The sequence below is a fragment of the Jaculus jaculus genome, chromosome 1, assembly GCF_020740685.1.
Source record: "Jaculus jaculus isolate mJacJac1 chromosome 1, mJacJac1.mat.Y.cur, whole genome shotgun sequence".
Lineage (NCBI taxonomy): Eukaryota > Metazoa > Chordata > Mammalia > Rodentia > Dipodidae > Jaculus > Jaculus jaculus.
In genome coordinates, this window is record NC_059102.1 from 9,412,595 (window position 1) to 9,437,206 (window position 24,612).

General features: G+C 46.9%; 2 protein-coding genes across 3 annotated transcripts in view; one reads left to right on the forward strand and one right to left on the reverse strand.

Annotated features, from left to right (window-relative positions):
• LOC101615351 (phospholysine phosphohistidine inorganic pyrophosphate phosphatase) overlaps positions 1-20,220 on the reverse strand; it is a 158,910-nt gene extending 138,690 nt beyond the window's left edge. For both annotated transcript variants that reach the window (XM_045157941.1, XM_004659265.2), the window contains exon 1: positions 20,074-20,220. In XM_045157941.1, coding sequence (XP_045013876.1) covers positions 20,074-20,198 — 125 coding nt within the window. In that variant the 5' untranslated portion in view covers positions 20,199-20,220. The remainder of the gene's footprint in view (positions 1-20,073) is intronic.
• Positions 1,783-2,299, forward strand: LOC105944069 (60S ribosomal protein L23a-like). The gene has a single exon (XM_045157949.1). It carries the CDS (start codon positions 1,783-1,785, stop codon positions 2,251-2,253), a length of 471 nt encoding a protein of 156 aa, XP_045013884.1. The 3' UTR covers positions 2,254-2,299.
• Positions 20,221-24,612: the final 4,392 nt, after the last annotated feature.

Below are 24,612 nucleotides of genomic sequence, written 5' to 3' on the forward strand. Positions count from 1 at the left end.
AGTAGTGCATGATGCCGAGCCCAGGCGGGGCCTCTCAGTGCAGGCCGGTAAGCCAGCGTCCTCAATGAAGACACACAAACTTGGGCAGAACTGTGTCGGGGTCCTTACAAATCATGCGCAAGCCTCCTCCATCCTGGTGCCCATCTCGTCTGTCCTCAGGACACCTGTCTGATGTGTTCTCTGCAGCGCTCTTGAACCCCAAGCTCAGATCACAGGGACATGCCCAGGCCAGAGCATTGATTTCACAGCAATTGATGAGCACTATTTAGAGTCAAGTGCATGGGAACCTACAAGCCAGAGGAGACCCTGGAGTACATCTGACCTAAGTGGTTCACTACACTGAGGGCAAACTGAGGCTCACGGGGATGCAGAACATTCTAGGAGCACCCACACACATACTTCCTACTCCCCAGCCCTGCAAACCCAGACAACAGCCAGTTGTTCCCAGACACTGGTGACCCTCAATAGGCCAGGCTGTCGAGTGCCAGGTATCCCAGGGCAGGCTGGAAGCTGAGCTTGGGAAGTAGGTACATGTCCTCCCTGTGTGACCTGCTGCTTGTCACTTAGCCCACTCTAACCTCAGGTTACAAGGCATTCACAGCAGGGTTGTCATTAATACACAGGGGCCTGGGAAGATGGGTCAATGAGTAAAGGACTTGTATCAAAAGCATGAGAGCTGAAGAGATGGCTTAGCAGTTAAGGCACTTGCCTGTGAAGCCTAGGGACCCAGGTTCAATTCTCCAGGTCCCACATAAACCAGATGCACAAGGTGGTGCATGTGTCTGGAGTTTGTTTGCAGTCGCTAGAGGTCCTGGCATGCCTGTTTCTCTCTCTCTTTTGCTCTGTCTCAAATAAAAAATTTTTTTAAAGTTGAAAAAAAAAAAGCATGAGGCCCAGAGTTTGATCCCTAGTACCAGTGTAAAATGCCAGGTACAGTGGCACGCACCTATAATCCCAGCACTGGGGCTAGCCGGCCAGCTAATCTGACCTTGACAATGAGCTCTATCTAGTGAGAGACCTCCCAAAGAAGGCAGCGGCTGAGTTTAGAAGGTGATGCTTGAGGTAGTCCTCTGGTCTTCACACGTGTACCCACGCACATAAGCACCCACGCATAAATAGCATACATGCATGCATACATACGTACACATATATAAATAGTGCACACACATTAATAGAACACACGCATGCACACACACGTACACACACATAAATAGCATACACGCATGCGTACACACATACATACACACATAAAACAAACAGAATAAGACACATAGGAAGTGTGTGGCACATTGCAAATGCTCAAAAATGACAGGGACGACTCTGACGATGATGCTGACCACCACATGCCTGACAAGCCTTGCGCTGGGCATCTCAGATTTCCAGGCAAGTTCCATCTCATAGGAAGCCAGCTGCCCAGTGAAGTAGGACCTGGGGGAAGAGCTCAGAGTACACTGCCCAGGGCACCTGCAGAAAGTGGGGAGGGGGAAGTTCAACTAGGAGAGGTCTGGCTTAGTTGGGAGTCCTGGGACACTGTGTGAGAGAGAGACAGACCGCCAACAACAGGTAACCATGGGCAGCACCTGGAGCTGGCCTTACCCACATGTCACACTGACCTCTGCCACAATCTGTTCATGTTTCCACTTGCAGGTGGGACCTGTGGTGAGAGCGGGGCTGAGAAATCATTCCTCCATGTTGGCCTCGGGCAGAATCAAGGGCTTTCATTTTGAATGTTCTACCACTGAGAGATGCTGTTTAAAAAAATATATATAGCTTTTCGCCAAGATGGCGCCGAAAGCGAAGAAGGAAGCTCCTGCCCCTCCCAAAGCTGAAGCCAAAGCAAAGGCCCTGAAAGCCAAGAAGGCTGTGCTGAAAGGCGTCCACAGCCACAAAAAGAAAAAGATCTGCACATCACCCACCTTTCAGCGACCCAAGACTCTGCGCCTCTGGAGGCAGCCTAAATACCCTCGGAAGAGCGCCCCCAGGAGAAACAAGCTTGACCACTGTGCCATCATCAAGGTCCCCCTGACCACCGAGTGGGCCATGAAGAAGATAGAAGACACCACCACCCTGGTGTTCACTGTGGACGTCAAGGCTAACAAGCACCAGATCAAACAGGCTGTGAAGAAACTCTATGACATTGATGTGGTCAAAGTCAACACCCTGATCAGGCCTGATGGAGAGAAGAAGGCCTATGTTCGGCTGGCTCCTGATTATGATGCTTTGGATGTTGCCAATAAAATTGGGATCATCTAAACTGGATCCAGCTGGTTAATTCTAAATACACCTTTTTTTTTCACTAATATATATATATATATATATGTATGTATGTATGTATGTATGTATATTTTTTTTCATTGACAGAAAGAGAGAGAATGGGTGTGCCAGGGCCTCCAGCCAGCTGCAAACAAACTCCAGATGCATGTGCCACCTAGTGTATCTGCCTTATGTTGGTCCTGGGGAATGGAACCTGGGTCCTTTCGCTTTGCAGGAAAGTGTCTGAGGTGCTGAGCCATCTCTCCAGGCAGAGATGCTACTTTTTTGCAAAGCGATGCCTTCTTCCACACTCCCTGGGCCTTTGACAAGAAAAGGCTCCTCTGTGGCATAAGTCAAATTTGGGTTTCAGAGAAAACATCTCACCTAATTCTCATGCTCCATAATGCAGGTGTTACAGGCAGGAAACTGAGGCACAGAAAGGCTAAGGAACTTGGTCTGAGACCACATGTTCATGGGGCAGAGCTGGGAATGAAAACCCAGGCTCTTACTCCCTAGTGCTGGCACCTACCACTTCTTAGCTGCCAGGCTAAAGCTCTGTGACAAGTAAAAGGTGGCACCTGCCCAGAGTAGGCACTGGCACCTTGCTCTTTCTCACGAAATGTTTGGTAAATCCTGTCACCTCTCAGAACCTTGGGCTTCTCTCTACAAGCTGGATGGCATCTTGCCTGTGGTCAAGGCCACGGGCAATCATCCACATACCAGACAGAGCAGAGCCCAGGCACGGCTTTGCCAATTCAGTTTCCCTGTCCATCCTCGGGGACAGGGGTGGGGCCATGACACTGTTGGTGAGCCTTGTGAATTACTTGGGTCACACTCAAGATAAACCAGTATTATCCATCCTGTCTGCTCTTAGACTTCAGGGGTGACCCGGCTCACCCAGACTGAAATCAGAACTCAGACAACTGACGGGACTCCTGAGGAGAAACTGGTGGCTACGGCCTCCCGTGCTTATCCGAGACCCTTCGCTTCCCTCCACAAAGTTCAGGTATGTGACTCTATTGTGAGTCCAGCCCAGAAAGATGGGGTTGTTGTGTTTCCTTTACTTTGTCTTAACAAAAATGGCATAACAGTCTGATGTGGAGGTGCATATCTATAGTTTCAACCACTAGGGAAACTGAGGCAAGATGATTTCCTTGAGGCCAGAAGTTTAAGTCTCCCTGTGTTCTTAGCAATACAGCAAAATCACCATTTCCCCCAAAACATTATAGGCCATTGCTGAGGCCCTTGGTTTCCCACCAGGAATAGATGGTTAGACTGTATTGCTGAAGACTCCACATACTTGGTCTGAAAGGCCACTGAGAAATCCTGCTGGAACTGAGTTGATAACTTCCTCCGTGTAGACCAGCTGACAGAAAGCTGGAAGAAGCCATTCTGCAGGCAGCTCAATGAGAGAAAGAGAAATCACCAGTGAAGATACTCAACAGCGGACACTGCAAGCCTTATATTTGGCCAGCCAGGCCAAATGAGCCAACAGGTGCAATAGTGGCATGTCTGTCATGGTGGAAACCAACTGCCCTCTAATTTGACTGGAGGCCTGCTCCATTGGAGGGAATACATCCCTGATACGGAAAACTTAAAACAGGGGTAGTCATGAGCCCTAGGGGTGTAACATCTGCTGCTGTCTGGCTAAATGTATACACTATGCATATCAAACTGCCCAGTAAGCACTTCTCTTAATGTTCATACCCTTATACTAATGCTACTCTCACTTTGGGTAGAGATTCTTCTCTTTTCAGATGGCAGTGACCTTGGGATGGCTCAGAAGGCATCAAGGTGCTGGAAAGAAATGACTGGAGTGCTCAGTACTGTAATATTTCAATCACACCTTCCAAGGCTCAGAGTCTAATGTGGAAGAGGTGGCAGAAAGAATGTTAAGAGCCAAACGAAAGGGTAGGATTCCTTAAAACATGCTCCCCCAAGACACAAAATGGCCTGGATATCCATGACCTCACAGTGCCTGACACTACCTACACAAGGCCATCATAAGAGGAGGAAAAGATCATGACATCAAAATAAAAGAGAGACTGATTGAGAGAAGGAGGGGATATGATGGAGTTTCAAAGGGGAAAGTGGGGGGAGGGTATTACCATGTGATATTTTTCATAATCATAGAAGTTGTTAATAAAAATTTGAAAAAAATCACCATCTCAAAAAATAAGCATGGGCTGGAGAGATGGCTTAGCAGTTAAGCGCTTGCCTGTGAAGCCTAAGGACCCCAGTTCTAGGCTCGGTTCCCCAGGTCCCACGTTAGCCAGATGCACAAGGGGGTGCATGCGTCTGGAGTTCGTTTGCAGAGGCTGGAAGCCCTGGCGCGCCCATTCTCTCTCACCCTCTATCTGTCTTTCTCTCTGTGACTGTAGCTCTTAAATAAATAAATAAATTTTAAAAAATAAGCATATTTGGGCTGGAGAGGTTGCTCAGTGGTTAAGGTACTTGCCTGTAAAGCCTAAAGACCAAAGTTTGATTCCCCAGGACCAACATAATCCAGATGAACAAGGTGGCACAACCATCGGTAGTTTGTTTGCAGGAGGCTCTGGTATGCCCATTCTCCTTTTTTTTTTTCATTCCCTATCTGCCTGTTCCTCTTCCCCTCCTCAAATAAATAAAATAAAAAAGATTAAAGCTACTTAAGAAGCAATGAAATGATAAAAATTTGTACTTTATACATTTTATCCTATAGCTTTTCCACTTAGTACATACAGCACCCAGGTCACATACACTAATGTCCACCTGCAACAGCGATTATCCATTCTTCATGCCACACAAGATCTGGAGGTCTGGATACATCCTGGCTCCCTCCTCTCATCTCCCGATGTGCACAGGTTGGCATGCAGACCGAAATGCACGCACGAATTGTTGTGCAAGCCACTCCTGAACTTCAGCCCTGTCACTCTTCAAAGATTTTCCATGCCTTCCATTGATTAGCCTCAACAGCACAAATCTGGACCAGAAAACACACTACTCAAATGTTGCTCTTTAAAAAAAAAGAAAAACAAACATAAAAAACGTTTACTTGCAGAAAGAAAAAATATGAGCTCATGGGGGCCTCCAGCCACTGCAAACGAACTCCAGATGCATGTGCCCCCTTGTGCATCTGGCTAACGTGGGTCCTGGGGAATCGAACCTGGGTCTTTTGGCTTTGCAGGTAAATGTCTTAACCGCTAAGCCATCTCTCCAGCCCTACACTACCACTTTTTTTAAAAAAAATATTTATTTATTTATTTGAGAGAGAAGACAGACTGACAGAGAGAAAGAGGAGAAGGACTTCTGCCACTGCAAACAAACTCCAGATGCAGGTGCCACTTTGTGCATCTGTCTTTATATGGGTACCAGCAGAGTTAGCTTTTGTTTGTAATGAAATTGGGAGGAAAATGTGCTCTAAGGCTAAAAAGAATCCAAGCCGCTCGCTTGGGGTCTGCCCTGGATGGAGAGCTGTGAGGCCCACCTCCTGGCTAAGCAGGGCAGGCAGAGTGGGCAGTACAATGGGTGGGCAGCAAAGTCCAAGAGACAGAGGAGGCTCGACTCTGTGCTTATGCTTGTGGAGGTCACCAAGGAAAAGGGTTAGAGGGTCCACGGGTCACTTGGAAGCAGTGGCAGGCACCGGGGCCGATGACGAAGAACTTGTACTTTTCTCGGAATTCGTGGGCTCGATGACAAGGAAGTTACCTGTGTTACGAAACGTCCAGTGTTGACATTACAAAACAGAAAACACAGGACCCAAGATGAAGGGAGTGTACTGTGCTGACCTGTGCCCTCTCCCACCTCTGAAGACAACTTGGTTCACCTCTGGACAGTAAAGGACAAGGCCTCGGATGACACATTTTTCGCAAACAGCCCTTGTCCAAGGTCAGGGTGGAGCCAGGAAAGCTCCTGGTGGGGTTAGCAAACTCAAACAAGCGGGGGCTAGCAATCCTCTCTGCGGGCTTCCTGGCAGGCTGGGCTCGTGGGCGGAGCTAGGGCGAGGCAGGGCAGGGAGGCCTGGGAACACCGGCTTCTTTCTCTGCATACATGTATGTGTGAGCTATGAGTGTATACAGGAGTGTCCACATGCATCGAGAGCACATGCGGGTGCAGGCACACGCAGAGGCCAGAGAGCATCCCTGAGTGGCTTCCTTACCCCCACTTTATTTCCCAGACACGACCTCTCCTGAGCCTGCAGTGCACAGGTTTGACTAGACTAGCTAGCCAGCGAGCCCCGACATCCTGCCAGGTGGGCACAACCATGCCCAGCTTTCAAGTGGGTGCTGGGGCAATGAGTTCAGGTCCCCCTGCTCATGCACTTTACCACTGAGCCATCGCCCCAGCCCCGGTCTGCAAGGCTGCTACTCCTGGGGACTCAAGTCCTCCCGGCTGGGCAGCATGCTGTCAGGCAGCAGAGCACTGGGGGAGTCCTAGGAGCTGAGGACCAGACTGCAAAGCTCCCCTGGTCCCTGGTCCCTGGTCCCTGGCTGCTGCGTTCAGACTGGCCCACAGCATGTGCATCTCCGCTGAATTCCTCAAGGCTTCTGGCTACGCTGAGGATGGACAGAATCCACCTGGAAGGCTGGGCTGTGGGCTTGGCTCAGCACATGAGGGCATGAGGGCTATCGGGCCATCCTGGGTGGAATTGCTTTATGACGCTGCTCTGGGCCAAGGCTGAGCCTGCTTCCTTCCGCCGGCTTCAAAAAGGCCACTCAAGCCTGGGCGCGGCCGGCAGATGTGCTTTAGTGGCCTGTGACAGGATGCAGTAAACGTCCACTGTCTTTCACATGTAGATGCTTCGGGGCCATCGTGAGGGCCAGCCCAGCTGCTGGTCCTTTGTGCTGCAGCGCCCGCTGTGCTCAGCCTACCTCTGAAAGGCTCCCCTAGGGGAGCCCGATCCACCCACAAATGAGTTCCAATAAAGGCCTTTTGGGGGGACCTAGGACTGTTACAGATGTCCACACCTGCCACAAGCCCCACAGCAGTAAGGAGGATCTGCCTGGCAGCTCCAGGAAGCCTGGGAAGCCAGAGTCACACTGCCCCGGAAGGACAGAGCCATCTGTTTGCTTCCTCTTCTAAGAAGCTCTTAGCCCCAGCTCTCGGTCCCAGCTCACTGCTCAAGGGCTCTGCAAGGCTAGTAGACACTTGCACCCCTGGGCTCTCATCTCCTCCTACCTCAAGCTCTCTTCACCTGTGACACTAGTCTGCCCAGCACATGCTGTTGTTCACTATTCATCTCTGGTCACTGTCACACTGGCATCCGCCTGGTTCACCCTGATCCCCCAGGACCTAGTACAGTGCAGACGCTCGGTGAATGTGTGCTGAGTGAAGGAATGACTGAATCTTTAGTAAGGGACCAGCCCCTTCTCCTGCTTCTCCCAATTCTAAGTCTGAGCCTCAGTCTTCCACTTGAAAGGACAGCACACTGTTGGGAAAGTGTGAAGGTGACATGGGAAGTCAGGCACCTGCCTGGCCCATGACAGGCCTCCCACAGACCTCTATGACTGCCATTGATGACTTCTTTTGTGGGGGGTGGGGGCGGTGAGGGTGGGTTTTTTTCTTTTTTACTTTTTCTTTCTTTTTTTTTTTTTTTTGTTTTTTGTTTTTTCAAGGTAGGATCTCACTCTAGCTCAGGCTGACCTGGAATTCACGATGTAGTCTCAGGTGGCCTCGAACTACTGGCAATCCTCCTACCTCTACCTGCCAAGTGCTGGGATTAAAGACATGCGGCAGCTAGATGACTTCTTTTCTAAAGCTGAGTTTATCCTCTCCTTGTGTTTTCTGCCCTAGTAAGTGGGGACCTTTCAGAAGTGTAAGAACAGCTGGGTGTGGGTGTGGTAGTACATGCCTTTAATCCCAGCACTCAGGAGGCAGAGGCAGAGGCAGAGGCAGGAGAATTGCCATGAGTACGAGGTCACCCTGAGACTACATCGTAAATTCCAGGTCAGCCTGGACTACAGGGAGACTCTACCTCAAGAAAAAAAAGGGGGGGCTGGAGAGATGGCTTAGCGGTTAAGATGTTTGCCTGCAAAGCCAAACGACCTCGGTTCAATTCCCCAGGACCTATATAAGCCAGATGCACAAGGTGGCACATGCGTCTGGAGTTCATCTACAGTGGCTGGAGGCCCTGGCACACCCATTCTCTCTTTCTCTCTCTGAAATAAATACAAGCTGGGTATGGTGGCGCACACCTTTAATCCCAGCACTCAGGATGCAGTGGTAGGAGGATCACTATGAGTTCATGTCCCCCTTGAGACTACAGAGTAAACTGCAAGTCAGCCTAAGCTAGAATGAGACCCTACCTCAAAAATAAATAAGTAAATAAATATAATTCTATTACAAAAAGAAAAGACAAAAGAAGAAGAAAGAAGTGTGAGAACACCTGTCACCACAGAAAATCCAAGACCAGTGAGCTGTCCCTTCCTAGGCTCACAGAATGAACATGAAGGCTGGGAACCAAAGCGCTTGGAAGCTGGGAGGTGCTTGCTCCCCCAGGCCCACCCCACCCCCATCACGCTGGCCCTCACAGCACTGGGTCTCGCCCCAGGAACTTCCTTTGAGCTCCTGCAGGGCTTCAAAGACAGCTGTGCACTTCAAGGAGGCCACAGAGGGTGAGGTGGAAAGAGGTGCTCTAAACCACCAGAGGCTATGCACCCTGGCAAGCTGGGCCTGTCCATGAAGGATTCCAGGAGAGCCAGTGTTGGCTCAGCCACCAAGAGAGGAAAATCCCCAGTGGGAACTCCAAATGCAGGCGTGTTTTATCGAGCGCAGTTTCCTGTGGGAGCATCGGCTCAGAAGCAACCACAGCCCTGTGCCCTCGAAGGGTTCCTGTCACAGATCTGTGACAGCAGTTAGAAGACTACTCTGGGTCTGACAGAACGGGGTTCAGAGGGTCCCTGTGCCAACTCAGCTCAAAGATGGGTGCACCTACCTTGCTTTAAGTCTGTTAGTTAAGAGAGATAACAGCACCCCTCACTATGGTACAGGAATTTGGAGTGTCTTTGAGACTGTCAGAGTCTTTCTTGGCTCTTGGTTTGGCTTTTAACTCACGAGTTAGAGTGAGAGACATTCATGGTCACACAAAGCTTCCACCCACTCAGTGACCTCAAGGTTCTTGTCTTCTGAATTCAAAGAATGAAATCAACAGGCCACAGAGGGTGACGTTTAGAAGGTTTTATCATACAGCTTAAGAGAAGGGGGAAAAGCTGAGCTCCTGGATTGCAGGAGGGGTCCTAAGAAATGGGGAAAACCCCTGAGGTAAGTGCCGTGGAGCTAACAGGCTTTGCTGGATGAGGGGATGGGCTGGGCGGTCTAGCTCCCGTGCCAGGAGCCCGGGACGTGCAGTCTTCCCCACGCCTGATTTCTAGGGAAGGGGAACTCCTTATGGAAAGAGAGGACATTTTTGGCCTCCAGCAAAGTGAGGACTCCTTTAGGGAAGATGAGAGAAACTAGGCCCCCTGACAGGCTCAAGGACAGTTTCTGCTTTTAGCCAAGAAAAAAAAAAAAAAAAATCTGCTCATTTTTAGGACCCTGTTAACTCTAAGCTGCCTAGCCAGCTTCTGTCTTCTATTTTTCAGCACTGGCTGCAAGAGGCGACGCAGGTGACACTAGCGCCTGGCCAGTATGGTGTGCTCACCTGCTCCTGGGAGACACCTGGAGCTTTTACCCACCTGGGAAGTGTGTTCTCTAGAAGGCGAAGGCTCAGACAGGTGGCCCCGCCTTCTCCCAGGCCCCAATGACATCTTGTGTTCCACAGCAGGAGTTACTGTGGGACTGAGGCTCGGTCCCTTGACACTACTTTGCTTTTCAGGGAGTTTAAAGGCAAAAGTGCACCTGCGAGAATGAAAGCGCAGACAAATGGAGTGTCGGAGGCACAGAACAAACGGGACTTCATATGCTGTCGGCTTGAAACACAATGGCACAACTGCTTTAGAAAACTGCTGGGTGACGTCTGCCAAAGCCAGACAGGGGCCTGGCCTGTGACCCAGCCTCTCCACTCCGAGGCTTGCATGCCTCGTGCCTGCCCAGCAGAAACACTGCCACGTGCTCACCAAAGACATGTTCTAGAATGTTCGCTGCCACACCAGTCACACTAACCCAAATGGGAAACAACATGAGAATGCACACATTTTGGGCAGCTCTCCATGGAACACTACACAGGAATGAGAAAGCCGTCTACAACCACCCACCACAAACATGAGCAAATCTCCAAACAGCACTGAGCATAAGAAAGAGTCTCAGGGGAACAAGGGAAACATACTGTATGATTTCATTATGTATACTTATCCACAAGCAAAACTAATCTATGGGGGCTGGTTAAGGCGTTTGCCTGCGAAGCCTAAGGACCCCGGCTTGATTCCCCAGGACCCATGTAAGCCAGCTGCATAAGGGGGCACATGTGTCTGCAGTTTGTTTGCAGTGGCTGGAGGCCCTGGCATGCCCATTCTCTCTCTCTCTCTCTCTACCTCTCTCTCTCTAAGAAATTAAATATTTTTAAAAATAAAAAAATGGGTTGGAGAGATGGCTTAGTGGTTAAGTGCTTGCCTGTGAAACCTAAGGACAGCAGTTCGAGGCTCGATTCCCCAGGAGCCACGTTACCTACATGCACAAGGTGGCACACGCGTCTGGAGTTCATTTGCAGTGGCTGGAGGCCCTGGCGCACCCATTCTCTCCCTCCCTCTCTCTCTCTCTTTCTCTCTCTGTCACTTTCAAATAAATAAATAAAAATAAGCAAAGTTTTAAAAAACAAATAAATAATAAATTTCTTTTTTAAATGTTATTAGCATTTTCCATGATTATAAAAAAATATCCCATGGTAATTCCCTCCCTCCCCCTGACACTTTCCCCTTTGAAATTCCATTCTCCATCATATTACCTCCCCATCACAATCATTGTACTTACATATATACAATATCAACCTATTAAGTACCCTCCTCCCTTCCTTTCTCTTCCCTTTATGTCTCCTTTTTAACTTACTGGCCTCTGCTACTAAGTATTTTCATTCTCACACAGAAGCCCAATCAGCTGTAGCTAGGATCCACATATGAGAGAGAACATGTGGTGCTTGGCTTTCTGGGCCTGGGTTTCCTCACTTAGTATAATCCTTTCCAGGTCCATCCATTTTTCTGCAAATTTCATAACTTCATTTTTCTTTACCACTGAGTAGAACTCCATTGTATAAATGTGCCACATCTTCATTATCCACTCATCTGTTGAGGGATATCTAGGCTGGTTCCATTTCCCAGCTATTATAAATTGAGCAGCAATAAACATGGTTGAGCACGTACTTCTAAGGAAATGAGATGAGTCCTTTGGATATACACCTAGGAGTGCTATAGCTGGGTCATATGGTAGATCAATCTTTAGCTGTTTTAGGAACCTCCACACGGATTTCCACAATGGCTGGACCAGATTGCATTCCCACCAGCAGTGTAGAAGGGTTCCTGTTTTTCCACATCCCCGCCAACATTTATGATCATTTGTTTTCGTGATGGTGGCCAATCTGACAGGAGTGAGATGGTATCTCAATGTAGTTTTAATCTGCATTTCCCTGATGGCTAGTGACGTAGAACTTTTTTTTTAGATGCTTATATGCCATTCGTATTTCTTCCTTTGGGAATGCTCTATTTAGCTCCATAGCCCATTTTTTTTTTTTTTTTTTGGTTTTTCGAGGTAGGGTCTCACTCTAGCCCAGGCTGACCTGGAATTCACTATGGAGTCTCAGGGTGGCCTCGAACTCACGGTGATCCTCCTACCTCTGCCTCCCGAGTGCTGGGATTAAAGGCGTGCGCCACCATGCCCGGCTCATAGCCCATTTTTTGATTGGCTTGTTTGATTCCTTATTATTTAACTTTTTGAGTTCTTTGTATATCCTAGATATTAATCCTCTATCAGATATATAGCTGGCGAAGAATTTTTCCCATTCTGTAGGTTGCCTCTTTGCTTTTTTCACTGTGTCGTTTGCAGTGCAAAATCTTTGTAATTTCATGAGGTCCCAGTGATTAATCTGTGGTCTTATTGCCAATTGGGGTTGTATTCAGAAAGTCTTTGCCAAGACCAATATGTTGAAGAGTTTCCCCTACTTTTTCCTCTAGCAGTTTCAGAGTTTCAGGTATGATGTTAAGGTCTTTAATCCATTTGGACTTAATTCTTGTGCATGGAGAGAGAGAAGAATCTATTTTCATCCTTCTGCAGATATATATCCAGTTTTCCCAACACCATTTGCTGAAGAGGCTGTCTTTTCTCCAATGAGTATTTTTGGCACTTTTATCAAATATCAGGTGGCTATAGCTACCTGGACTTACATCTGGGTCCTGTATTCTATTCCATTGATCTACATGTCAGTTTTTGTGCCAGTACCATGCTGTTTTTGTTACTATGGCTCTGTAGTATAGGTTAAAATCAGGTATGATGATACCACCAGCCTTATTTTTTGTTGCTCAGTATTATTTTAGATATTTGAGGTTTTTTGTGATTCCAAATGAATTTTTGGATTGTTCTTTCTGTTTCCATGATGAATGCTTTTGGAATTTTGATAGGGATTGCATTAATGTGTAGATTGCTTTTGGTAAGATTGCCATTTTCACAATATTGATTCTTCCAATACAGGAACAGGGGATGTTTCTCCACTTTCTAGTGTCTTCTGCAATTTCTCACTTGAGTGTTTTAAAGTTCTCATTGTAGAGATTCTTTACTTCCTTGGTTAGGTTTATTCCAAGGTACTTTATTTTTTTTTTTGATGCAATTGTGAGTGGGAGTGATTCTCTGATTTCATCCTCTGTGTGTTTGTTGTTAGCATATATGAAGGCTACTGATTTCTGTGTATTTATTTTGTATCCTGCTACATGGCTGTAGGTTTTGATTAGCTCTAACAGTTTGCTAGTAGAGTTTTTAGGGTCCTTTATGTATAGAATCATGTATAAAAACTAATCTATGGAGCTGGAAGGCAGAACAGTGTGGCCCTGAGAAAAGAGGCATGCGTGGTGCCTGTAGGAAGTGCTGCTAACTTACGGGAGTTGGGAGTTCAGCTAGTGAAGTTCACTGAGTGTTAGTTACATGCATGATATGAACACCCTTCTGTTTGTATGATTTATTTTTTTATAAAGTTTTAAAAAATATTTTTACTAGGCCCAGAAAGCCAAGTGCCACATGTTCTCTCTCATATGTGGATACTAGCTACAGATGACTGGGCTTCTGTGTGAGAATGAAAATACTTAGTAGCAGAGGCCAGTAAGTTAAAAAGGAGACATAAAGGGAAGAGAAAGGAAGGGAGGAAGGTACTTAATAGGTTGATATTGTATATATGTAAGTACAATGATTGTGATGGGGAGGTAATATGATGGAGAATGGAATTTCAAAGGGGAAAGTGTGGGGGGTGGGGAGGGAGGGAATTACCATGGGATTTTTTTATAATCATGGAAAATGCTAATAAAAACTTTAAAAATTAAAAAAATATATATTTTTACTTATTTGCAGGCAGAGGGAAGAAAAAAATAGGTGTACCAGGACCTCCAGCCACTGCAACGGAACTCCAGATGCATGTGCCACCTTGTGCATCTGGCTTATGTGGGTACTGGGGAATTGAACTTAGGTCCTTAGGCTTTGCAGGCAAGTGCTTTAACCACTAATCCATCCCTCCAACCCTTTATTTGTATAATTTATTTAACAATTTTTAGAGAGACATGGCAGCACACACCTCTAAGGCAAGCACATAGAGGCAAAGGCAGGAAGATCTGGAGTTTGAGGTCAGCCTGGGCTACAGAGTGAGACTACCTCAAACAATATAAATAAGTCAGTCCTTTTTAAATGGCTCTGATTTTAAAAGAATTAAAAGCACATATAGAGCCAGGCATGGTGGTGCATGCCTTTATTCCCAGAACTCGGGAGGCAGAGGTAGGAGGATCGCTGTGAGTTCGAGGCCAGCCTGAGACTACATAGTGAATTCCAGGTCACCCAGGGCTAGAGTGAGACCCTACCTTGAAAAACCAAACTAAAAAAAACAAAAAAACAAAAAAAACAAAAAACATGGGCTGGAGAAATGGCTTATTGGTTACGGTGCTTGCCTGCAAAGCCAACAAAGGACCCAGGGTCAATTCCCCAGGACCCATGTAAGCCAGATGCAAAAGGAGGCACATGCATCTGGAGTTCATTTGCAGAGGCTAGAGGCCCTGGTGCACCTATTCTCTCTCCTTCTTTGTGTCCCTGCCTATTTCTCTCTCTCTCTCTCAAATAAATAAAGAAAAATAAAAAATATTTTTAAAGATTTACTTTTATTTATTATTAGAGATAGATAGAGAGAGAAAAAATAGAGACGAAGAATGGTCATGCCAAGGCCTCTAGCCACTGCAAACGAACTCCAGATGCATGCACCCCCTTTTGCATCTGGCTTACATGGGACCTGGAGAATTGAGCCTGGGTCCTTAGGCTTCATAGGCATGTGCCTTAACCACTAAGCCATCTCTCTATCCCCTCAAAATATTTTTTAAGCCCAAGTAGCTATAGCCACCTGATATTCGATAAAAATGCCAAAAATACTCATTGGAGAAGAGACAGCCTCTTCAGCAAATGGTGTTTTGAAAACTGGATAAATATCTGCAGAAGGATGAAAATAGATTCTTCTCTCTCGCCATGCACAAGAATTAAGTCCCAATGGATTAAAGACCTTAACATCAGACCGGAAACTTTGAAACTGCTAGAGGAAAAAGTAGGGGAAACCCTTCAACATATTGGTCTTGGCAAAGACTTTCTGAATACAACCCCAATTGCTCAGGCAATAAAACCACAGATTAACCACTGGGACCTAATGAAATTACAAAGATTTTGCACCGCAAAGGACACAGTGAAAAAAGCAAAGAGGCAACCTACAGAATGGGAAAAAATCTTCGCCAGCTATATATCTGATAGAGGATTAATATCTAGGATATACAAAGAACTCAAAAAGTTAACTAATAAGGAATCAAACAAGCCAATCAAAAAATGGGCTAAGGAGCTAAATAGAGAGTTCTCAAAGGAAGAAATACGAATGGCATATAAGCACCTAAAAAAATGTTCTACGTCACTAGTCATCAGGGAAATGCAGATTAAAACTACATTGAGATTCCATCTCACTCCTGTCAGATTGGCCACCATCATGAAAACAAATGATCATAAATGTTGGCGGGGATGTGGAAAAAAAGGAACCCTTCTGCACTGCTGGTGGGAATGCAATCTGGTCCAGCCATTGTGGAAAACAGTGTGGAGGTTCCTAAAGCAGCTAGAGATTGATCTACCATATGACCCAGCTATAGCACTCCTAGGCATATATCCAAAGGACTCATCTCATTTCCTTAGAAGTACATGCTCAACCATGTTTATTGCTGCTCAATTTATAATAGCTGGGAAATGGAACCAGCCTAGATGTCCCTCAACAGATGAGTGGATAATGAAGATGTGGTACATTTATACAATGGAGTTCTACTCAGCGGTAAAGAAAAATGAAGTTATGAAATTTGCAGAAAAATGGATGGACCTGGAAAGTATTATACTAAGTCAGGTAACCCAGGCCCAGAAAGCCAAGCGCCACATGTTCTCCCTCATATGGGGATCCTAGCTACAGATGACTGGGCTTCTGTGTGAGAATGAAAATACTTAGTAGCAGAGGCCAGTAAGTTGAAAAGGAGACATAAAGGGTGGAGAAAGGAAGGGAGGAGGATACTTAATAGGTTGATATTGTATATATGTAATTACAATGATTGTAATGGGGAGGTAATATGATTGAGAATGGAATTTCAAACGGGAAAGTGTGGGGGTGGGGAGGGAGGGAATTACCATGGGATATATTTTATAATCATGGAAAATGTTAATAAAAATTAAAAAAAAAAAAACTAAAAAAAAAAATATTTTTAAATATATTTTATTTTTATTTGAGAGACACAGGGGGAGGGAGAGAGAGAGGGAGAGAGAATGGGCACACCAGGGCATCTAGCCACTATAAACAAACTCCAGATGCATGCGCCCGTTTGTGCACCTGGCTTATGTGGGTCCTGGAGAGTCAAAGTGGATCCTTTAGCTTTGCAGGCAAGTGTCTTAACTGCTAAGCCATCTCTCCAGCCCCCCAAAATATTTTAAGTACATAAAAGCCAGGAGTGGTGGTGCACGCCTTTAATCCCAGCACTTGGGAGGCAGAGATAGAAGGATCGTTATGAGTTCAAGGCCACCCTGAGACTACATAGTGAATTCCAGGTCAGCCTGGGCTAAAGTGAGACCCTACCTCGAAAAAAAAAAAAAGTACATATACTAGGAGTTCCTACAAACGACATGGAAATTATATTCAAAGGCTGGGATGTAGCTCAGTGGATTGAGTGCTTGCCTCCCATGCATAAGGTCCTTGGGTTTGGTTCCCAGCACCACATGAACTGGGTGTGGTGGCACATGCCTGCAAATCAAGTACTGGGAAAGGAGGTGGAAGCAGGAGGACCAGAAGTTCAAGGTCAACCTGAGCTATAGAGTGAATCTGAGGCCAGCCTGAGCTACATAAGACTCTGGGAGGGAGGGGAGGAGATAAATTATATCCAATGGGCTGGAGAGATGGCTTAAGGGTTAAGGCACTTGCCTGCAAAGCCAAAGGAACCAGGTTTGATTCCCCAGGATCCACATAAGCCAGATGCATAAGGTGGCGCATGCATCTGGAGTTCTTCTGCAGTGGCTAGGAGCCTGGCACTCCCATTCTCTCTCTCTTTCTCATTCTCTCTCTCCCTAGCTACCTGTCTCTTTCTCTCTCTCGCTCTGAAATAAATAAATTTTAAAAATTATATTCAAATGTCATACTGTGGGGTCTAGGTGTGCCCAGCACTGGGCTAGAAATTTGACATACATCATGAGCCAACGGGGGCCTGCCTCTTGTACCTGCCCTTGCTACCTTTCCAACCTAGTGGTCAGATACTGGAAGCTGGACAGGAGGAATGGCTTAGCAGTTAAGGCATTTGCCTGCAAAGCCAAAGGACATATGTTCACTTCCCCAGGACCCATGTAAGCCAGATGCACAAGGGGGCGCATGTGTCTGGAGTTCCTTTGCAGTGGCTGGAGGCCCTGGTGCACCCACTCTCTCTCTCCCCCCTCTTTCTGCCAAATAAATAAATAAAAATAAATATTTTTAAAAATACTGGAATGTGCCTTAACCACTAAGCCATCTCTCCATTCCCCAAAATATTTCTAAATATATTTTATTTATTGTATTTATTATATAAACATATATTATATATATTATTATATTGTATTTATTATTGTGTTATGCTTCTTTAGCCGCATATGATCCAGCACTGTGACCAAAATACCTCTTTAATGCCCCTCCCCCAACTTTACTGCCTTCTCCACTGGCCAAAATTAAGTCTCCTAATTGGTCACCATAGTTTCTCTCAGATTGACCCCTCAGCTCCACTTCCTGCTCCCTATTTGCCACAGCTCAGCTGAAGAAAGCCACTTATAACTTTAATATTTTGAATGGGAAATACATTCCAATGGTTTGAGTAGCCTTAAAAATGCTGATATTGGGGCCAAGGAGATAGATCAGTGGTTAAAGGTACTGGCCTGCAATGCCTGCTGGCTGGGGTTCAATTCCCCAGATGCACAAAGTAGAGCGTGCATTTGTAATTCTCCTGGCACAGCCGTTCTCTCTCTCTCTCTCTCTCTCTGCTCACAAATAAATAAAAAAAAATTTTAATGCTGATAAAGGGACTAGAGAGATGGCTCAGCAGTTAAAGGTACTTGCTTGCAAAGCCTGATGGCCTGGGTTCAATTCCCCAGAACCCAACATAAAGCCTGATGCACAAAGTGGTACGTGTATCTGAAGTTTTCTGTAGCAGCAAGAGGCCTTGGCACACTTGTGCTCTCTCGCGCGCTGTCTGTCTCTCAAATAAATAAAATACTAATAAAACAAAGACACAGTGAGTCTTTCTTCCTTCCTTCCTTCACACCACTTCTGCTTGTCCTCATCCCTTCACTCAGACTCCAAAATAGCTAGCCCCTAATGCCAAGTATGTCTTGACCAGCAATGGCTGGCAGGGTCAGTTTCCACAGAGTCTCATCAAGAGAACTCATTCTCAAACTTTTGGATCTTTTTCCAGTTTCATCAAGCTGATGAAAACTGGCATCTTAGTATAGTTTTAATTAGCATTTCTCCTACTGGAGCCAGGCAGGGTATCTCTCAGATCCTTAGGAGAGTGCTCGTGTTTCTCTTCTTGTGAGCCATCTTATTTCCATTGGGTTGTTCATTTCTAGATTTTGAAGCACTGGAGTACAGGCTTTCTTGCCAAGATTTCAAAGGAAATGTCATTTTCACTGCACTGGTTTTTTTTTTTTTTTTTTTTTTTTTTGGACACAGGGTCTTGCCTCAAACTTGCTATACAGCTTAGGATGACCTTGAACTTCTGATCCTCTTGCCTTTATCTACACAGTGCTGAGATTACAGGTGTGCACAGCCACACTCAGCTTCCACTGTGCTTTTCATTAAAGTTTCTTTTGAACATAAAGGTAATCAGGTGACGTTATATATCATGTATTACAAATTACCAGGCTAAAATCTTTAGTGGCTCCTCGGCTCCTATGGCTCAGTGTGGGCTCTGCCTCAGCTGCTCTTTCATCTGGCCAGAAGGTGCTTTCTCCATCTTTTCACGCAGTGGGCTCCACTAGACCCTCCAATTCAGTGTAAAACCTTCTCTGAACCATCTCTGGCCCCCTTCTCTAGCAAAGCAACCCTCACCTTTTCTTGGAGAGTACTATCTTTACTTTCGCTGATCCATGGTGACTCAGTTTACTCATTTCTGTACAGAATACCATCCACACCCCTACAGACATGACCCTCATGAGGCCCAGGCTGTCTAGGTCACATCATGAAGCTCCCACATGAGACTACTTCACCCCAAAACACAGCCCAGTGTCCTTGCTGCATTCCTACAGTGCAGTCAGGCCACCAAGCCAGGGTGCCCCTGCCAGTGACTCTGGGAGCCCATGTGCTGGCTGGAGACAAAAAGGCAATTAGAAAGTACAGACAGACCTAGTGGTATGAAAGGTGATCCCAGCAAGGTCCCGCCAACGAAGTTCAAGAGAACTAAATGGACAGCCACCTAACTAAAGTTTAAGTAAAAAGTCAAGCCGAGTGTGGTGGCACATGCCTTGAATCCCAGCACCCAGGAGGTAGAGGTCGGAGGATCACAGTGAGTTCAAGGCCACCCTGAGACTATATAGTGGATTCCAGGTCAGTCTAGGGTAGAAGAAGACCCTGCCTCAAAAAAAAAAAAAAAAAACCAAAAAAAAAAAAAAACAAGCAAACAAAAGTTAAAGGGCAGCAGGGTGCGGGCTCGTGCTTATAACCCCTGCACTTGGGTGGCTGAGGTAGGAGGATCGTTGTGAGTTCGAAGACAGACTGGAGAGCAGAGTTGAGTTCCAGGTCAGACTGGGATAGAGTAAGACTCTGCTTAAAAAAAAAAAAAAAAAAAGCAAACAACAACCTGGCGTGATGGCGTACGGCTCTTTAATCCCAGCAGTCGAGAGGCAGAGGTAGGTGGATCGCCGTGAGTTCGAGGCCACCCTGAGACTACAGAGTGAAGTCCAGGTCAGCCTGGACCAGAGTGAGACCCTACCTCAAACCTCCCCCTCCCAAAAAAGTTAAAGGAAACAACTCACCTAACATATTTAGCCTAAAATGTTAAATCAGTTAAACACGCAGTCAACATTAAACAATCCTGAGTTATTTTACATTTTCCTCCCTGCGTCTCGCAAACGCCCGCGCCGGCGCGGCTCCAGGCCAGCCTGCGCCCTGGGCGGAGCTGCCCCGCCCCCGGGCCGGGTCCTCGGCCCGCTCACCTCGCCACCGCCTCCACGGAGCCCGGGATCGCGGCGCCGCCGCCCGCGCCACTGTCGTACAGCACGCCCGAGATGTCCAGCAGCACCCCACGCACGCCGGCGAGTCGCTCGGCCCACGCGGCCATAGCGTCCCTCGGCGCACTCTGGACTCCGGGTCCCCACGGCCGAAAACCAGCGCCACGCCTGCCGCGCGGGGGCGTCTGGGAAATGTAGTCCGGCCGGCGCTGCGGGCCGCGCGCTCTCCCGCGTGCGGGGACGCGAAGCCTTAGTCTTTGCAGGTCCTCCTTACCTAGGACGTCTGTGGACCCACCGTAGAAGGGGTGGGGGGAAGGGGAAGCGGATTACGAGTCCTTTAGAAGAAATTCACCTAAGTAAGAATCAGAGCGAGGCAAATAGAGATGAGAGGGCAACTACTAACGGAACAGTAAAATGCAACAAGCCAGGAGTGGTGGCTCAAACCGCTAATCCCAACATTGGGAGGCATCGCAAGAGAATCAAGAGTTCGAGGCCAGGGCTGGAGAGATGGCTTAGCAGTTAGGCGTTTATCTGTGTAGCCTAAGGAATCAGGTTCAGTTCCCCAGGACCCACGTAAGCCAGGTGCCCGAGGTGACACATGCATCTGTAGTTCGATTGCAGCGGCTGGAGGCCCTGGAACAGCCATATTCTCTCTCTCTCTCTCTCTCTCTCTCTCTCTCTCTCTCTCTCTCTCTCTCTCTCTCTCCCCCTCTCTAATGAGTAGATAAAAATAAAAAACATAGGAGCCGGACGTGGTAGCGCACGCCTTTAATCCTGGCACTCGGGAGGCAGAGGTAACAGGATCACCGTGAGTTCAAGGCCAGCCTGAGACTACATAGTGAATTCCAGGTCAGCCTGAGCTAGAGTGAGACCCTACCTTGAAAAACCAAAAAGTAAAATAAAATAAATAGAAATGAAAAATAAAATAGAAATTAAAAATAAAACTTTAGGAGAAAAAGATTTTGAGGCCAGCCATGTAAATGAGAGGCAGAGAAGAGCGAGAATGAACTTGCAACCTAGTAGTTAGACACTCAGGGTATGAGCGCAAGCACAGTGATTACAGCGAGTTATACTGTCAAGACGAAGGGGACGAGAGCTAAGTGTGCAAGGGTATGAACTGTAAAACCTGAGCACGGAAAGAAAGGTGGTGCCACTGAAAATGAAGACTAGGTAACATCTATGGATGTTTCTATTATAACGTATGAAAAAGCATACTTTAAAAATTACATGTAGGCTGGAGAGTTGGCTCAGAGGTTAAAGGTGGTTGTTGCAAAGTCCTGATAGCCTGGATTTGATTTCCCAGTACCCACGTAAAGCGAGATGTACAAAGTGGTGCTTGCACCTGGAGGTTGCAGTGGCAGAAGGCCTAAACCTGCCCATTCTCTACCTCTCTGTCTTTCTCTGTACCTCTCTCTTTTCTCCCTCCTCCCCTTAAATAAATATTTTAAACAATTATATGCAATCTGGGCATGGTGGCTCAGGCCTTTAATCTCGGCACTCCAGAGGCTTGAGGTAGGAGGATTTCAGTGAGTTCCAAGAACAGCCTGAGGTACCGAGTAGTTCCAGGGCAGCCTGTCTTAAAAGAAATTACAAGAAAATAATATGCAGAGAATAACCTTGCAAAACGGAAGAAGCATAGAAGTAGGGCTGAGGGAAAATGGAAATGATAATACGTTTGGACAACACTTAAGAGTAAATTATAAAACTACATTTAATATCACATCATTTTTGCAACAAATAAACATTGGTGCAAAAAGGGAGGAGGTTCCTTGAGAGCCTCTCTGAAATAAGCAATGACATTGAAACTTGAGAACATTTTACTTCTGGTGTGTTTAGCTTTGAGGTTTCAAAGAAAAGAGAACACATTTCACTTTCATTTTGGGCTCTTGTTTCACAGAAAGAATGAGGAATTCATCAGATTTAACCCAGTTCAATTAATTGTGCATATTCTGTTGATAATAAACCTGCTAGAAAGATGGCTTAACAGTTAAGGTGTTTGCCTGCGAAGCCAAAGGACCTAGGTTCACTTCCCCAGTACCCATGAAAGCCAGATGCACAAGGGGCACAGGCATCTGGAGCTTGTTTACAGTGGCTGGAGGCCCTGGTGTGCCCATTCTCTGTCTGTCTGTCTCTCTTCTCCCTCCCTCCCTTCCTCTCTCTCTCTCTCTCTCTCTCTCTCTCTCTCCTTGCAAATAAATAAATAAATAAAAATTTTAAATGTTCACAATAAACCTGCTGGGGCAGCTGTTATGGTAAGAGAAATAAAATGTAGGTCTTACCCTGAGTGAATTTACCATACCGGGAGCTAGTAGGATGTCACCAGTGTCCCACAGACCAGCAAAGCCCCTGTAGCTTGAGGGCTCTGTTCATACCAGGCAGAGTTTGCGGATTTCCAGGAGGGACGAAGAGCCAAGCTTAAGTCCCGCACAGCCAGGAACCGTATATCCATGGCAAGTGCCTGCATGCTGCGCTCCCAAAGCACTGCCCCATCACTTGGCTTTTGAGATGTCAGGAACCTGATAGTACAGAACTGCAGCAGAAGCACCAGACGCTTCCGGCACTGTCCCCTCAGAAGGTTTGTTGCTGGGACAAAACACCTGACCAGAAGCAGCTTTTGGCTTACAGTTTCAAGAGGATGCTTCGTTATGGCGGGCAAAGCATAGCAGGGCAGGTACCTGGGGTTTCACCTCTCTACAAGCGGGCCTGGAGGGATGGCTTGGCAGATAAGGCACTTGTCTGCAAAGCCAAAGGACCCAGGTTCAATTCCCAGGACCCACGTGAGCCAGACTCACAAGGTGGCACATGCTTGGGGAGTTCCTCTGCAGCAGTTGAATGCCCTGGTGCGCCCATTCCCTCTATCTATCTGCTTCTCTTTCAAATAAAATAAAAAAATTTTAAATAATAAAATAAAATCCGGGATGGAGAGATGGCTTAGCGGTTAAGCGCTTGCCTGTGAAGCCTAAGGACCCGGGTTCAAGGCTCGGTTCCCCAGGTCCCACGTTAGCCAGATGCACAAGGGGGCGCACGCGTCTGGAGTTCGTTTGCAGAGGCTGGAGGCCCTGGCGCGCCCATTCTCTCTCTCTCCCTCTGTCTTTCTCTCTGTGTCTGTCGCTCTCAAATAAATAAATAAATAAATAAATAAATTTAAAAAAATAAATAAATAAAATAAAATAAAATCCCAAAGTGACACACCTCCTCCAACAAGGTTCTCCTTCCCAGAGCTCCAGCAGCTGGGGATTGGGTGTGATGCTTAATGGCTTAACCGCCAACACATAAGACTGAGGACATTTCGCCTTCAAACCACCACAGCCCAGCACTTCCCTTTCACCATGTCTGGCCTGATGGAACCCAGTCCAACCTGCGCTGGAATCAGAGCCCTTCCGGACTCTAGTGCGGGAGCGGAGTGGGTAAATCTGAAGGCTCTACAAGAGCCTGTGCTCTGTGCAGAGGACCCTGGGGTGCACAGTGGTCTATGGCGTGACCTTTGCCTTTGAAGACTGAACAGCACGCACACTGAAGCGATGCATACCCAGCACCCACGAGTGACAGAGGTACAACTAAGAGGATGGTCCCGGGCCATGGAGGGCAGCAGTGGCTTCTGAGCAGCTGAGCAGTCTGGACGAAACAGACCTTGAAGGAATAGCTGGGCTCTAGCTCCTGCCAGTGATATCAGCTTCCGTGCAGTTCTGTGGGTTCAACTAGCTCCGTGTGTAATCTTGGACAAGTAGACAGAATAATGTTCTCATGAGATACCCACATATTGATCCTCACAACCTATAAATGTTATCTTTTATTTTATTTATTTATTTATTTATTTTGGTTTTTCGAGGTAGGGTCTCACTGTGGCTCAGGCTGACCTGGAATTCACTATGTAGTCTCAGGGTGGCCTCGAACTCACGGCGATCCTCCTACCTCTGCCTCCCGAGTGCTGGGATTAAAGGCGTGCGCCACCACGCCCGGCTTAAATGTTATCTTTTAAAAAGACATGTATTTATGTATTTATTTGAGAGAGTGAGAGGCAGACAGAGAGAGAGACTAGGTGCTCAGGGACTCCAGCCACTGCAAACGCAAACTGCAGATGCATGCACCATCTTGTGCATCTGGCTTATGTGGGTCCTGGGGAATCGAACAGAGGCCCTTTGGCTTTGCTGGCAAACACCTTAACCACTAAGTCATCTCTCCAGTCCTGAAAATGCTATCTTACATGGCAAAAAGGGGCTTTACAGATGCGTTTACACCTACAATCTTATGAGAGTAGCCTGGCTGATCCAGTTGGGCCCAGTGTAATCACAAGGGTTCTCTTTAAGGAAAGAAGGAGGCAGGATAATAAGAGGCAAAGGAGATGTGCCAGAAGCAGCAGAGCTCAGAAAGTTTGAAAAGGTCACAGCGCCAGCCTTGAGCAGGAAGAGGCATGGGCCAAGAAGACTGTGGGGCCTCTAGAAGCTGGAAAGGCAAAGGAATGATTCTGTCCACACGCTCTAGAATGAAGACGCTCTGCTGAGACCTTGGTTTTATGGCTTTTGA

Bases quoted from the DNA above. Each gene is read 5' to 3' on its own strand.
- LOC105944069 (XM_045157949.1), top strand. From the start codon at position 1,783: ATGGCGCCGAAAGCGAAGAAGGAAGCTCCTGCCCCTCCCAAAGCTGAA.